Source organism: Miscanthus floridulus, chromosome 9 (genome assembly GCF_019320115.1).
Source record: "Miscanthus floridulus cultivar M001 chromosome 9, ASM1932011v1, whole genome shotgun sequence".
NCBI classification, from domain to species: domain Eukaryota; kingdom Viridiplantae; phylum Streptophyta; class Magnoliopsida; order Poales; family Poaceae; genus Miscanthus; species Miscanthus floridulus.
In genome coordinates this window covers 139,636,026-139,652,890 of record NC_089588.1, presented here as the reverse complement: position 1 = coordinate 139,652,890, position 16,865 = coordinate 139,636,026, and the positions used below count along the sequence as shown (strand labels likewise).

General features: G+C 47.1%; 1 protein-coding gene and 1 pseudogene across 1 annotated transcript; both read right to left on the bottom strand.

Annotated features, from left to right (window-relative positions):
- Positions 1 to 1,326: 1,326 nt before the first annotated feature.
- On the bottom strand, positions 1,327 to 4,463 carry LOC136481098 (uncharacterized). Its single transcript, XM_066478468.1, has 3 exons — positions 4,304 to 4,463; positions 2,404 to 2,465; positions 1,327 to 1,572 (listed from the first exon to the last, which is right to left on the bottom strand). Exons 1-3 carry the CDS (start codon positions 4,461 to 4,463, stop codon positions 1,327 to 1,329), a joined length of 468 nt encoding a protein of 155 aa, XP_066334565.1.
- Positions 4,464 to 7,878: 3,415 nt separating this feature from the next.
- On the bottom strand, positions 7,879 to 16,601 carry LOC136481096 (uncharacterized; annotated as a pseudogene).
- Positions 16,602 to 16,865: the final 264 nt, after the last annotated feature.

Below are 16,865 nucleotides of genomic sequence, written 5' to 3'. Positions count from 1 at the left end.
CTCGCCTCTGGTTGGCCGTGCTCAGCTTCCAAGCACGAATCGGTGCTCATCCAGAACCCGTGCACGCACAGCACCAAGAGCAGGAGCAGCAGTTCACATTAATTGGATTTTCAGTAGCAGTAGGCTTTTGCTAATTCCATTTTCCATCGGCAACTTGGCTGGCTTCTTTCTTTTGCCACAGGGTGCAGGTTTGCAATGCTTTGGATTCAGAGCAGCAGCTGGACATGGATTCAGTGCTTGTGCAATATAAGCACCTTGCTGTGAATTCATCAGTTTGAGCAGGTAAGCAACAAGTTTTAGTTCTCAAACTGTCAATTGTTACTTTTGTGCTTCACCAACCAATCATCCAGTAATTGTGACATGTTTGCTTGCAGGTCTAATTAATTATTCTAGTGCTCGGTTCATACATGCTTGGAATTAAATACTTGTTTAATCCTTCCTAGCTTTGAAATAGGATGCATGTGTGTCGGCAGTAGAACTGCTTCTGTACCTTGCTAGTTCTCTAGATCGATTCTATGTTTTGAAGTATTTCTTTGTACTGAACTTAGCATATCTACACTGTCATCTATTTAACCTTGCACATAATCGAAAGGACATGGATTACAGTACATTTGAACTATTTAATTGTAATTTATGCAACCTCTGGGCTGTTTAATTGGGCGTGATGATGTTGGTGTAATTTACATTTTTGTATATCTGCTCCTAGACATTCACTAATTTGCTGCTTAATTGCAGTAGTATTGTAGTATTAGGTGAGTGTGTTTAAGGATGAGTTACCTTTTGCTGCACTTTATAACCAGAAATAAAATGGTTGTAGTAGGTGAGTGTGGCTAATGATTTGTGCTCTCTGAACTATACCTTTTCTTTCAGTTCCACACATTTTATTCACACTCTCATGGTATTAGAATTAAACTGAAATGATTTGTGCTCTCTGAACTATGTGTCTTACCATATAAAGATTATGTGTTATGTTTGTGAGGACTCTGGGCAGTCTAGACTTCAGCACATGTTTCCAGCACAGGACGTCGGTGTCGCAGGCCGAGTGGAGCATGGCGTCCAACGAGTCGCTCTTCAGCATCCAGGGCGCCAGCGACCTGTACCCCGGCAGCAGGGCGCCAGCGACCTGTACCCCGGCAGCAGGTCGCACTTCGACTTCTACTACTACGAGGCCATGGCGGAGGCGGTGGACTCCAAGCTGCCGTCCCAATGTACTGCACTGCACCGTGATGCCCGTTCTTGATCTTGTCTTGTCGGCAACGACCGTGCAAATTAAGCAATCACCTGCATGCAGACTGGCGGAGACGTCGCCGAGGAAGAAGGACATCGTCAACAGCGCGCTGTACCAGCCGCTGGAGAAGGAGCGCGAGCAGCAGCCGCCGCCGCAGCTCGACCCCCCGTGTCGGCCTTCATGGAGATGATGACGGAGGAGGAGCAGCGGAGGAGTGACACTGGGTGCTGTTGCTGCGGCTGCTGGTGGTCCGATTGCTCCTGGTGCTGTCGGTGCCCGTGGTGGCGATGCGGCTGCTGCTGCAGCTGCTCCTGCCCCAGCTTCTGCCGGTGCAGCCGGTGCCTCTACTCATGAGAGAAATTGGCATTTGGATCCGACAAACTTGGTGCCAAATGGGAGCTTTAGATGGGTAGGCATCGCCCCTTGAGAGGTTAGATCCCTTTCGGCGCCTCCTGCTTGTGTTTTCGGAGGATTATTTGGCAGACAGGGCTTGGCATGTGCACGTCAGCTGGAACAGTAGTATATGCTGAGAAAAAAATATTTTTTTTCTTTGGAAAATAGGTTTGCCGAGTGCAATTTCAAAAAACACTCGGCAAACAGTAACAGAATGCTGAGAACAAAAATGTTTTTTTTTTCTTTAGAAAATAGTTTTACGAGTGTAATTCCAAAAACACTCGGCAAACAATAATCCTTTGCCAAGTGTATTTTGGAAAAACACTCGGCAAACTACTTTTTTTTTGCCGAGTGTCAAATTTGGCACTCGGCAAACCATTCGCCGAGTGCGCGATAAAAGACACTCGGCAAAGGGGGCTTTGCCGATCAATTTTTTGCCGTGTGTTCTTTGCTGAGTGCTGCACTCGGCAAAGGCAAAGAATCTGAATCTAGTAGTGATAGCCTAAACAATACATGACATGAGGTCCAGGTTTCACAAATAATAATGTTACAACACATAGTCTTAACAATACAGATCAAAGGGTATCATCGTGTTGTTTTTTCTTGCGCATGGGAATAGGCCTTGGTGCCGTTGTAGCCGATGATCCAGGTTGCTCACTAGGGACTGCGGTTCCCTTGTAAAGATCACACTTCTGCCTGTTGTGTGGTCCCCCGCAGAGCAAGCATTCCTTGGGTCCATCTCTTGCCTCAGCTGCACCCATGTCATTCCTAATTCGCCGTACCTTGCCATGTCCAGGGGTATCAACTAGACTGTTAGGATCTGGGTACCAATTTGCTCCAGAAGCTGGAGCCTCCATGAACTCATGGATCACTACTGGAAACAAGGTCTTTGCCGAGTGCAAACTGCTTTGCCGAGTGTTAAAAATCGGGCACTCGGCAAAGACCTTCTTTGCCGAGTGCCAGACTCTCGGCAAAAGCGTGGCACTCGGCATAGGCTGCCCCGCGTAATGGTGTTTGGCCACGTGCTTGTTTGCCGAGTGCCTGCTGTTAGGCACTCGGCAAAGTTTTTTTTTTGGAAAATACTTTGCCGAGTGCCCCTGACACGGCACTCGGCAAAGATTTAATTTTTTTTTGAAATGCCTTTGCCGAGTGTTCCAGATCTGGCACTCGGCAAAGAATTTTTTCTTGAAAATACTTTGCCGAGTGCCCCTGACACGGCACTCGGCAAAGATTTAATTTTTTTTTTGAAATGTCTTTGCTGAGTTTTCCTGTAGAGGCACTCGGCAAAGAGGTAATTTCTAAAAAAAATAAAAAAAAATCCTCTTTGCAGAGCGCTTTATTCTTGGCACTCGGCAAAGACCCCTTTGCCGAGTGCCATGCCCCGGCGCTCTGCAAAGTTTTTTGTTTTTTTGTTTTTGGCCTCCAATTTTTTTGTGCAGCCCTTTTAAAGCACCAGGAACTCCTCCTTAGAATTTGGGGGTTTTTTGTGGCTTTATGATATATTTAGTTACTTTATTTTGTTTACTTGAATTTTTTCAAAAAATATAAATTTGAACTGCACGTGGTACGAATAATGGAATTTAATGATTCAAAAAATTATAGTCATATTACTGAGTGTAGTGTGAGGCCGTATCCAGGAACGGACCTGAAATTTCGGACATCTTGTTCACGAAACATGACCGCGAACTTGCGTGCGAAGTGTTTTTAAATTCTATAAAAAGCAAACGAAGTCCAAAAATCATGAAACTTGTTGAGATGTCATGATATCGTATGTGGAGGCTATGATAAAAATTTCAGAAGATTTCGTGCACGTTGTCACGTACGATGCTTACAAACCAAAATATCTCTACATGTGTCAATGGATTCAAATGTGGAGATATCCTGGTTTGTAAGCATCGTACATGATAACGTGCACCAAACCTTCTCAAATTTTTATCACATCCTCCACATACGATATCATGACATCTCGACAAGTTTCATGATTTTCGGACTTTGTTTGCAATTTATAGAATTTAAAAATAATTCGTCCACAAGTTCGTGGTCACGTTTCGTGAACAAGATGTTCGAAATTTCGGGTCCATTCCTGGATACAGCCTCCCACTACACTCAATACCATGAATATCATTTTTTGAATCATTAAATTCCATTATTCGATGCACGTGCAGTTCAAATTTGTATTTTTCAAAAAAATTCAATTAAATAAAATAAATTAACTAAATATAGCAAACAGTTTAGAAAATGTACCAAATTTTGACATGGAGTACCAAGTACTGTAAGAGGACTACAGAAAAAGTTTGGAGGTCAAAATACAAAAAAAAATATGGTTTGCCGAGTGTCAAAAAATGACACTCGGCAAAGGGGCCTCTTTGCCGAGTGTCGAGAGAAGACACTCGACAGATTTTTAAAAATTTTTAAAAACCCCTCTTTGCCGAGTGCCAGCCCGGTTGATACGCGGTAAAGAATTTTAAAAAATTTAAAAATACTTTGCCGAGTGCCAGATCGGGGGCACTCGGCAAAGAATTTTTTTAAAAAAAAAACATCTTTGCCGAGTGCCAGGCCAGGTGGCACTCGGTAAAGAATTAAAAAAAATTAAAAAATCTTTGCCGAGTGCCAGATCGGGAGCACTCGGCAAAGTGGGGATTTAACCCCGCCGGCTGGGCCGCCCACACACACCGCACACACCACACGCACGCGCCAGCGCCGTAGCCGCCACCGCCTGCGCCCGCGCCGCCGCTGCCCGCGCGCCCGCGCCAGCGCCGCCCCCCGCGCCGCCGCTCGTGAGAGCCAGCATGCGGGCGAAGTGGCCTGCCGCGAGGTGCGCCAGCAGCGTGGCGAGTGCCATCGGGCATGGGGGTGGGTACTGATTCGGCCGAGGCGGAGCACGTCGGCGAGGAGGGCGGCGGCAGGGAGGTTGGGCGTGGTGGACGAAGCGGGGCAAGGAGGGACTTGTGGCGCTGTCGAGGACGAGGCCGGTGGGAGCCGTGCTCGGCGTCGGGGTTGTCGTTGACGGGGAGCAGGACGAGGTGGCTGGAGGCCAGGCGAGGCGGAGCGGGTCGGCGACGGCGGCGACAGAGGTTCTGGCTTCGCTCGTCCTTTACCTGTCGCCAGCCTTCATCTTCAGGATCATCTACCGCGAAGGTTCTGTTCAGGGCTACTCGTTCCTCCCCTACCCCATGGCCCTTCTGAACTGTGTGATTTGGACGTTCTATGGTCATGACTCTGGGAGAGTGGGAGTGCAAGGACCTGCTGCTGCCTTTCTTCTGCATGCTGCTAGCTACACTGCCTTATTAGATCGCGCAGTAGTCACGCAGACACAGGCAGTTTTTACTTTTTACTGGTGCTGTTCTCAGCTGTATTCTGAATTGGCGTGCTGCACTCTGAACTCTGAATTGGCGTGTACATGCAGATCCCCAACGTCCTGGGCTGGGTGCTCGCGGTGGCGCAGCTGAGCCTGTATGCCTACTACTACAACCGCGAGCACGCTGTGGTGGCATGATGGAGGCGTGGTCGTCGGCGGCGGCAGAGCCTGGACTCGTTTATCTATTTTGCATTGTTCTTCTAGAAACCCACATATTAGACAATCCAGAGCCTCTAGTAACCGTTTGAATGTGTCTTAATTCTCTACATGCACACATCTGTGCTTTGAATTGCTCTTTTCATGTCCTTTGCTTTGCTGCTGTGTGGTCATATTCCCAATTCTGCTTAGTTCTTGACACTTTATGGGTATGGGTATTTCGTATCGTATTTCAATTACTTGGTGCATTTGCAGGCTGTGGATGTGATATTATTACTGCCGAACTATTGCCAGATCTGGCAAATAATTAAGCTATGGTTTTGATGACAAAGTAATGATGTGATATGCTTTTAGTTACACCTGATGATGGTACATGTGAGGGTACTAGAGTCTTATCTTACATACCTTTTGAATTATCTATCTTTGCTGACTTTCTAACTTAGTGTTTTGCATACTTCTACATTAAGAACAAATGAACAATAGTTCCTTCTGTTCAACTCGGTTTACATAATGAAAAAATAATTTGTTGGTTTTCACATATTTGTGATTTACTTGTAATTGGCCTACAGAAATCCTTTTTGTAAAATGCTTAGTAGTAATTATGGAAAGCAACCGATTCGAAGCAGTAAGAGTCGATGATGTATCTCGACAATCTTTTATCCATTCTCCTTTGCCTCTGTTTATTCTTTTTGTACTGCTGTTTTTCTTACTCCATGTTTGGTAACTGCTTTTGCCTGCTTCAACTTGTATCTTGCTATGGACTTTGATTGCACCCTAGCTGAGACCATGGCTACCTTATTGCTTCAATCGCTTCAAAGGATTCCTGATGTTGCTGAATCCCGATCTCGACATCTTATACTGCTATTTGAATCAGTGTACAATTTTTCTTTTAAAAAAACTTTTCATGGCAACAGCCAAAATGTTGACTTCGTCGAACAGAAAACATCTTCTAATCAATGCATTTGAATATGAATACTGAAGTACTGAGCACACCTTTTTTCAGCAGGGGACGAAGTCTTCATGAAATAAGAAATCGTATCTTTTATTGAACCCCTGCATTGCCAACAACATTGATCAAGAAAGAAAATATATGCATATGACATTTTAGAGCAAGGTTCAATGAGTATTGATGACTTACATTGCGCCTGTCATGAATGCCATCCAGACACTTACAACCTGACCTCCTTCATATCCTTTATCAATAATCAGCTTTGCCCCATACCATGCTGTTAGACCATTAGATACAAATATGCTGCCTACGTGCTTTGTAGCTTTAGTAAAGTTAATATGAACCAGCATCACAATTCACAAGCTGACTCCTGTGAGTATGAAAGTTTTTTACTTTTGCTTGTGCTTTGCTTGTATGGCCTCTACCTTCCTAGATTAGCTATCCAAATAATCTTGTCTCACATGCAATCTTTTCTCCTTTTGTGCAGTCTCCATCTGACGGTGGTTCGAATAATCCACCTCATGCACCTCCGAATGATGGAGCTGGGCCTTCACCACAATCGCAGTGGCCGAGATGAGTGCACGTTGTATTGTTTTCATTTGTTGTTCACTTGGTGATGGACTTGTGATATACTTGTAATGCACTTGTGGACTTTGATGGACTTGTGATGGACTTGTGGATTTATTTGGATGGACTTGAGCACTTAGTATTATATATGTGATATATATTGTGATGGATGTGATATGTGCGGATGGATGTGTGGATGGATGAGATATATATGTGATGGATGAGATATATATGTGATATATGTTTGTATGAATTTATTTGTCATGATGCAATGTAAAAAAAATTAAAATTTGCCGTTTTGGGTCATTTTGCCGAGTGTTGCACTCGGCAAAGGACCCCGTTGCCGAGTGCCATGGTCATAGCACTCGGGAAAGCTGGAAAAATGGGTGCTCGGAAAACCGTTTTTCCAGCTTTGCCGAGTGCCATGACCATATGGCACTCGGCAAAGATTTTTTCTTAAAAAAAATTCAAACTTTGCCGAGTGCCAGACAGAGGGCACTCGGCAAAGAATTTTTTTTTAAAAAAAAATCAAACTTTGCCGAGTGCCAGCCAGAGGGCACTCGGCAAAGAATTTTTTTAAAAAAAATTCAAACTTTGCCGAGCGCCGGCCAGGGGCACTCGGCAAAGAATTTTTTTTTAAATATAAAAAATCTTTGCCGAGTGCCTACAGGGTTGGCACTCGGCAAAGAGACCGTCAACGGGGCCGGCGCCGTGACGATCGCTTTTCTTTGCCGAGTGCCCGATAAAAGACACTCGGCAAAGAGAGCTTTGCCGATCATTTTTTTGCCGTGTGTTCTTTGCCGAGTGCCGCACTTGGCAAAGGCTTTGCCGAGTGCCTCAGGCACTCGGCAAAGAACCTGAATCCAGCAGTGGATGGCTCGCCATCCACGGAGCTCTTGACTCCACGTTGCAAGCACTTGTTCCTTCCTGTAGTAGCTAGGGAGACACGAAAATAGATGGACGAACATTGCTCTTGCCACAAGTAGTGAAAACATGGGAGCACGGTAAGTGAAGGAGGTAAGGTTTGTTGCACGTGCATTGGCACTTCGAGGTAGCTGGAAATAGGAGACATTCATGAGTTACTTCTGAGCGACCTATTCCGAGCCCACCTTTTGTCATGCAGTAATACCTCGAAAACAAGCTCTTGGCTTCCAGTTGGCCAAACCCTATGCATGTTGCCCTTTGCACTCTTGTTTTCAATGTACTCCGTAATCTTTGATGCAAACTCTACTTGTGGGTTCGCAATTTGAACAGATGCTGCTGCAAACAGCTCACGAAATACCTCTGGGTTCCATGAATAATTCCGTCCAAAATTGCTGTTAATGGCAGACATCGATTCCCCTTGAGCACCCAATTATAAACCTCAGCTAGATTTGTCGTGATTATGCCGTACCGAGACCCATCAGTATCGTACAACAATGCCCACTTCTCAAGTGGCTCATCTTGAATCCAATCCGAAAAGCACTTCACCTTCCTTCCTTTCTTCCTCTTCCTCTTCACGCTATTCGGCTCGTACGGTATGTCATCAAGCCCTTCAGGCTGATCCTCCCTGGGATCAATTGGTTGCTTCAGAACTTCTTTCATGTGCTTACTAGTCAGTTTGTCTAGCTCAGCCCACAAAGCATCAAACTTCCTCTTCTGGTTTTGTTTGCAAAGCTTTTTGAAAAGGTTCATTAGGCGCTTGCTCTTGAATTGTTTATAGAAGTTGGCCCCCAAGTGTCGCATACACCATCTGCTATGCAGGTCTGACCATGCATACGGCTCATTCGGGTCTGTTTGCAACTTATGGACTGCCGAGAGCAAACCGGCATGCCTGCCATGGATAATGCAAACATTAGAGATGTCCCCGACAACACCAATCTTCACATGCCTCAGAAACCATAGCCAACTGTCTGTGTTCTCAGATTCTATGAAGGCAAAGGCAATAGCCACAACACGGTTCTCCACATCAACCCCGATTGCTGTTAGGATCTGACCTTTGTACTTCCCAGTCAAGAATGTTCCATCCACGCACAAGATAGGGCGACAGTGCTTAAACGCTTCAATCATGCAACCAAACGACCAAAAGGCCCGACGAAGTATTCTTTTCCCATCTGGGTTCACAAAATCATCAATTGCAGTGTATGTGCCCGGGTTTCTTGTTTTTAGAAGTTCAAGTAGAGGAGGCAAGTTGTGGTATGAGTCTTCAAATGTGCCGAACCTCATCTCCAATGCCTTCTGTTTTGCTTGCCATGCCTTGTCATATGTAATTGTATATGTGTACCTATTCTCAATAGCTAGAATGATTGAAAATGGAGATATAGCAGTCTTCTTGACAATCTCAGAGTACATCACATTTGCCACAAATCCGGCTGTTACGTTCTTGTGCTTCGTAAGAGTATTTTCCAAACAGCACGAGTGCTTTTCCACCTTTGACACGACCCACGCATTGTTACACTTAGGCAAGTAGCCATGAACTCACCAAGGACAGCCTGGGATGATGCATTTGACGTCGTATATGGTAGGGGTGGATATTCACCTAGAACTGTTTTTTTCTCGGAGAAACACCATCTCCTAACAGCATCTTGCAAATGACCCTTGTCCGGGAACATCTGCCCGATTCTGACCTCGAGCTGATCATACTCCGAAGCAGAATCATGACCATTATTTACAGTGAGGGCACCTATTGAATAGTTACCCCAATGCTCTGGGATATCCTTCTCCCTGTCCCATTCTGTTGTACCATCTGCAAACATGCCAAACTCTTCATTGTCTATCTCCATCTGCTCAACAATTGCCTCATTCTCTCCCTGATCCGCACTCAGTGGCCCCTCATCATCTTCATCGTCCACATCTTCGACTGCATCATTTTGGACATGCACTGCATCTGAGGTTGTATTATGCTCAGATGCGGCCTCCGAGATAAAATTATGGTCCTCTCGAGTCTCGAGCCTCTTGAGCCTCTCGAGCCACACTGCTTTCGCCTACAACATTTTCATCAACATGAGCAGGGGCACTTGACTCGCCTTGGTTCATAGCTAATTGAGCCTCTTGCACAAGAAGTACGTGCTGGAAATGGCGCCTAAGTCCCATACTCACAAATTGCTTCCAATGCTTCGTACAAACCATATCAACCAATTCCCACTTCCAGCCAACATCACGCCTTCTAGGAAGCATGGCTTTCACTGTCAACCGTTTCTCATACGGATCCACTTGCAACAAATTATGCAACCATCCAAGTGCATTAGCAAACCGCAGCTCCTCAGGATTACTCAGGGTACCGACCACATGTTGAAAACTACTCAAATCTACCCCCGTCTCCTCTTCCATGATGTACCCATCCCCATAGAATACGGTGAAATCCACTAACCGCGCCATGCCTGATAAATTACCACATTTATACCTGTCAACAATTTAAATATAACCAATAGTTTCTCCATCTAAATACTATTTACTTGTTCCTTAAAATGTTGATATTACAAGCATTTAAATATTTAACAAACACATTTTACTACATTAATGTCGACATTTACTCTATACATCAAATTTTAAATCTACCATTAATAATAATAAACATATTAAAAGAATTTACTACAACCCTACATTTCTTCCCCCTAAACCCCTAAACTAATCTACAAATACTACATTGCCTAACATGTACATTGAAAAACCAACCTACTAATCTACATTGCCTATATTCTAAAACATTGCCTAAACTAACCTACACTGCCTAAACTAATCTACAATACCTAGTAAACTAAAGTACATTGAACAACTAACCTAGTACTAAAAAAGGAGAAAAACATACCTTCAGGGTCGTGCGCCACCGTGATGCCGCGTCCGGCGCCGGCAGTGGACGGCCGTGCCACCTCCCTCCGGTGCGGCACGCCTGGTGCCGCCCCCTTCCTCTCCTCCTCCAGCCCGACCCCGCTGCTCACCGCCGGTTTCCGCCGCTTGCCTCGCCTCCCTCTCACCCTCTCTGTCGTCGACCGTTGGTAAATCCCTGGGACTTGTTGCCACTTCAAGTGACGATAGGCACCTGTCGCCACTTCAAATGTCTATAGGTACCTGTCGCCATTTGAATTGGTGACAGGTGCCTCGTCCCCCACGTCACGACCGAGTTTGCTAAACGCACCCGGGTTTTCTACCCGGCGCCTATGTGGACGCCACGCTGGCTGACGCAGTGGCAAATGTCGTCACTTCAAGTGGCGATAGCTCCTAATCGCCATTTGAGATGGCGACAGGTCTCAGTATAGAAAAAACCAATGGAGGCGGGCCTTTTTGATTTACGGAGGCGGGCAACGCAACCGCCTCCAATCAAAGGTCACAGTTAATCTGGGATGAAAGGAGGCGGTTGCTTTGCCCGCCTCGGATAATCCATTAATGGAGGCAGGCCAGCACCCGCCTCGGTTAATCGATTTAAAAAAAACAAAAAAACCACAAGCCCACCGGTGAGCCCGTTCCCGAGCCCGCCAGTGAGCCCGTTCCCGAGCCCATGAGCCGGATCTACCGGGAGGAGTAGCCCACACGCCGCCGTGGTGGGGAAGGGGCACCAATCTGCCAGATCCTCCTGGAGGAGCCGCCGTGGTGGCCGAGATCCGCCTTCATTTGCCGCCACCCGCCGGATCCGGCCTCCTTGCGCCGCCACACACCGAATCCAGGCCGGATCCGTCCTCCTTGCGCCGCCACACACCAGATCTACATGCGAAGGGCTTGGCTAAGGAGGGAGGGAAGGAGAGGGGCAGGCTCAGGAGGGAGGGAGCCCGCCGCCGCCGCCAAGGGGTCGCGCCCCCCGCGCTATGCCCCCTGTGCCACGCTGCCCCTCGTGTCGGTCTTGGAGGGAGAGGGAACCGGTGTGAGGGAGGAGGAGCGCTGCCACTTGGTCTGTGAGGGAGGAGGAGGGACACAAGGAGAGGGAGGAGAGGGAGGAGGGGCGCCGCCACTCGTTCTATCATGGAGGAGAGGGAGCCGGTGTGAGGAAGGAGGGGCACTAGTGAGAGCGAGGACGGGTGCCGCGCTCGGTTTGGTCTGAGGGAGAGGGAGCCGACGGTGTGAGGGAGAGAGAGAGGAGTGAATGAACAAAAACCCTAACTCCTTGTATTTATACCCGAAGACGGTTATCGGGCCTCGCTTGGGCCTGTTGGGCCTCGGCCTTTTCGAAGGTGGGCCATACAGCGTACTCGCCTCCAAAAATAGATTTATGGAGGCGGGTATTATTTTTGGAGGTGGTCGTCTTAAGATACCCGCCTCCATAAATCTATTTTTGGAGGCGGGCAAAAGTGCCCGCCTTGGTAAATAAAAAATACCCGCCTCCGTTAATCTTAATCGTAGGTATTAACCAGGGCGGTTGGATTTTATAACCGCCTCCGTTAATAAAAGAGCACCGTCTTGCAAAATCATTTGTGTAGCAGTGAGCTCTTGTCGCTATTTCAAGTGGCGACAGGTTGCTGGTTTTGAAATTTTTTTGAAACGCCATTTATTTTTTCAATTTTCCATTAAAATACTATTATTTTTTAAAAAAATCATCTGTTGTTTGTGAATCGTCGGTTCACCACCTTTCAGTGAGAGCCTTATTAGCCTTTTATTAGTTGTTACGGTGCCAAATCGGCAATTTCTTCATGGATGGAATTAGTTACTCGTCAAGAAATTAATATACACAAGAGAACGAAGAAGAGATCGACTAGGCGGGAAGAAGGACGGATGGATGGTGGCTCTTACGAGTATGATAACAGCTAGCTAGCTGCTGCCTAAAGAGAACGTTGTGCCGTACGTCGTGCAAGACTTGAGACAGGAATGAAGGTTCTTCGACGACAATTCTGATGGTGACTCGCTTGACTGAGCTTCCTTCTCCATCCTAGGGCTTTACAAGAGCTAGCGTCTCCACGAGTCCCTTCGTACGTATAGGGGGAGGGGGAGGGGCAAACAAAAACTATGAGAAATTTCGGAGACGGAGCATGTATTTGAGTGCAAAAGTTGACTTCACACCAAACCTTGCTTGCTACGGAAGTGCATGATGCCGACATAGTTTTAGATCTCACCGACTATACATATCACGTACAGTCGGTTTAACCGGTTCTGAAAAATGCTAGTAATATCATAGTAGTTTATACGTACAAAGTGACTTTGAAAACGGACGTCGTCTCACGTAATTAGATTTGCGCCATCGGTTGCTGATCGAATCAGACTATACAAAGGGTTACTACCTGGTCTACACATTTGTTTCGCAGGGGCACGGCTCGGTCAACGAGCTTACGCTCAGGGACTGGACAAGATGATCATCGTCCGGGTGGTCGAACCACCTATCAGACGGACTTCACCGCCAACCAACTGGTCGGACAGCTCGGCGCTCACTCCTGCTCCGCGTTCACTTCGCCGCCGACCAGTTGGTTGGACAGCTCATCGCATGGGCTTCATCGTCAGCTACGCTGGGGACTCCTCGGTGTTTGGATTCTTCGTGCAAGCGTCACCAGCTGCGCTGGGACTCCTCGGCGTTTGAAGAGATCAATCTACTGCTCGGGGCTCACTCCTACTCAGCACTCACTCCTGCTCAGCGCTCACTCCTGCTTGGCGTTCACTTCGCCGCCAACCAGTTGGTTGGACTGCTCATCGAATGGGCTTCATCGTCAGCTACGTTGGGGACTCGCAAGCTACGCTGGGGACTCCTCGGTATTCGGATTCTTCGTGCAAGCGTCACCAGCTACACTGGGGACTCTTCGGTGTTCGGATTCTTCGTGCAAGTGTCACCAGGTAAGCCAGGGACTCCTCGGTTTTTGGATTCTTCGTGCAAGAGTCACTATCTAAGCTGAGGACTCCCTTGGTGGTCGGATCTTGCTACGTCTCATCGGTATGCTATCAAGTTGCTCCATGCTGTTCGGATCAGGGAGCTGATCTTGGGCAGCACATCTGGGGTCTTGATACGCGCATGTCAGATGACGTCGGCAAGCTTTCAAACTTCTTTTCTTTGACCCTGCTACAAGATTCATTCTTCATCTTCCAGCAGGCTTGGGGACTAAGTGGCTACACTTCACCTAGCGGTGAATGTAGTGTTTATTTCTTGATTTACCCTCCTTATGGACGGAGTCTAAGTGGCTACACTTCTTCAAAGCGGAAGAATTTTCAAATTTCATCTTGAGCCCCTTACATCCTTCTAGCAAGCCTTACTTGGCTAAGTCCGAGGTCTCCTAACTAGTTAAGCTGATCGGCTTTGATTTTCGCCGCTCAGGTTATCAGTTAAACTGGTCGGCATTGTCTTTCACCACCCAGTTCACCAGTTAAACCGGTCAGCTTTGATTTTCACCGCCCAAGTCATCAGTTAAACTGGTCGGCTTCTACTTCCACTGCTCGGATCACCACTTAAACTGGTCGGCCTCAGACTTGTTCAAGACAGCGTTGCTCAAAGGATACAAGGCGCTCGGGGACTAGCTGTGGGGTATGGCCCCCGGTACCCACAAGATAAGACATAGGTCGTACCACCAAAGGTGGCCCAGCCCATCAGATCAAGGCGTGCGGCGCACGACACTGATCGGCATGCACCGCAAGACTACAAGAAGATATTGTAATACCAAATAAGATATTTTTCTTATAACCCTACCCCACCAGAGTATATAAGGAGGGGCAGGGGTCCCCTAGACGATATATCGAATCTGTTGCACAATTAATACAAAATAACAGAACACATGATGTACGGTTTTACGTCATGCTGACTCGCTGAACCTATATAAATTTTATATCTTGTGTCTCTGTTACCATCTGGTTCGTATCACGCGCACCTCCACCGATTCATCTGCTACCATGGGTATACCCCTCGGTAGACTGCCGATCAGATTTCATCGATAGTGGCGCGCCAGGTAGGGGATGTGCGTGCTGATCCATGCGGAACCAGGTGGGAAGATCGCAGATCATACCAACGTCATCTGCAATAACTCGACATGCAGTAGCGACTTGCTTTCGGTCATGGGCTCCATGATTCGAGGCAGCCTGCGACGGCAACCGACGTTCACGGAAGTAAAGGGGTGCACTCGAATCGACAGCATCAATCTACACCCTATGAACTCATCCATCTACTAGCAGGCACCAGATATCCAGCTTGGCCCCGCAGCTCGGCCTCCACGGCAGCCCGAAACGCCCAAAACGCGGCATCCGCATGGGAGTATTCCAGCAGATCCAATCAAGACCACGCGTCGACTGCATGCAGAGAAAGCCATCACGACGTCTGCCTTGGACCGGAGCTTCACGACAAGCCAAGATCGTTAGATGCTTATTAATCTACAGAGTCATGCCACGAATGCAAGCCAATTACTAGAGCCATGCAAAGCTAATTGCATGTGCTTAGGTATATACATCTACATGGAAGGAAGGCCATCTACAGATTGCTACGGCACTTGCATGTGCACACGCACATATGGCATCAAGCATATCTGGAAATAATTTCCTTGAGGCCGTGACATCACTACCGGAAACAGAGACTTTGCCGAGTGCAAAATTCTTTGCCGAGTGTCAAAAATCGGGCACTAGGCAAAGAATTGCACTCGGCAAACAAGGGCACTCGGCAAAGTACTTCTTTGCCGAGTGCCAGACTCTCGGCAAAATCTCTACACTTGGCATAGGCTGCCCGCGAAACGGTGTTCGGTCACGGCCTTCTTTGCCGAGTGCCTGCTGTTAGGCACTCGATAAAGATTTGATTTTTTTTAAAAAAAATTCTTTGCCAAGTGGCCTAGATCTGGCACTCGGCAAAGATATGAGAGAGGAGGTGGTGAGACCGCGGGTGGAGGCTTTTGATGCTGATGCCGGGGTAGCAGACATGTTAGATGACTTTCACCAAGGACAGTTCGATGAGGGACGTGAGAAGGAGGAGATGGAGGCAGCCGCACAGGCGTTCTACGACATGATGGACTCGGCACATAAACCCCTTCACGATCGGTCAACGGTGTCTCAACTGGATGCCATTGGACGCTTAATGGGGTTGAAGTCCAAGTTAAACTTGAGTCGACCTGGCTTCGATAAGATGTTGGCCGTGATTGGCACCCTGCTTCCGGAGGGCCACATTCTGCCAAAGAGCATGTACGAGTCACAAAAACTCCTTCGAGCACTTAAGATGCCGTATGAGCAGATACATTCTTGTCCGAAAGAAATTTTTTTAAAAAAATAAAACATCTTTGCTGAGTGCCTTCCGGGTTGACACTCGGCAAAGAAATTTTGAAAAAAAATAAAAAATATTTGCCGAGTGCCATATGGCTGGCACTCGGCAAAGAATTTTTTTTTAAAAATTCTAAACTTTGCCGGGTGCCATCCATAGGGCACTCGGCAAAGAAATTTTTTAAAAAAATAAAAAATCTTTGCCGAGTGCCTTCCGGGTTGACACTCGGCAAAGAAATTTTTTAAAAAAATAAAAAAATATTTGCCGAGTGCCCTATGGCTAGCACTCGGCAAAGGAATTTTTAAAAAAAAATAAAAACACTTTGCCGAGTGCCTGCAGGGTTGGCACTCGGCAAAGAAATTTTTTAAAAAAATAAAAAATCTTTGCCGAGTGCCTACAGGGTTGGCACTCGGCAAAGTGACCGTCAACGGGACCGGCGCCGTGACGGTCGCTTTTCTTTGCCGAGTGTCCCCGGGGCACTCGGCAAAGCCTTTGTCGAGTGCCCGATAAAAGACACTCGGCAAAGAGGGCTTTGCCGATCAAATTTTTGCCGTGTGTTCTTTGCCGAGTGCAATTTGGCCTTTGCCGAGTACCTCAGGCACTCGGCAAAGAACCTGAATCCAGTTGTGCATCAACATGTGAAAACATGGAAGCAAACCGCGGACAGCCCGCTCCACCGGCATAAAACATGACGAACGCACACATCGATCCATCGAGCCAATAAGCGAGCCGCCCGAGCCATCAAACGAGCCGCCCGTATTGTAAGCGAACCCTGCCACGTCGCAATGATGATCGCCGCGAAGAACGGCGCCATGACAACCGCGACCGCCGCCATGACGACAGTTAGGAAAGCTTGAGGGCCGGGCAATTTCGTCAACGCCGACCAGATAACGCCATACGCCGCCGACCAGATGTTCCGTCTAAAGCTACATCACGCTTTAATATTTTTCTAAATATTATCCAATCTTCATATATCGCCAAGATGTTTCTCCGAGCTATTTTCTCCATGTTTGGTCTTCAAACGATTTTCTTTTATGTATATCATCTTAAAGATGACATACAACTAAGTTTAAGGCGAACCCCCAAACAGTCATATTGA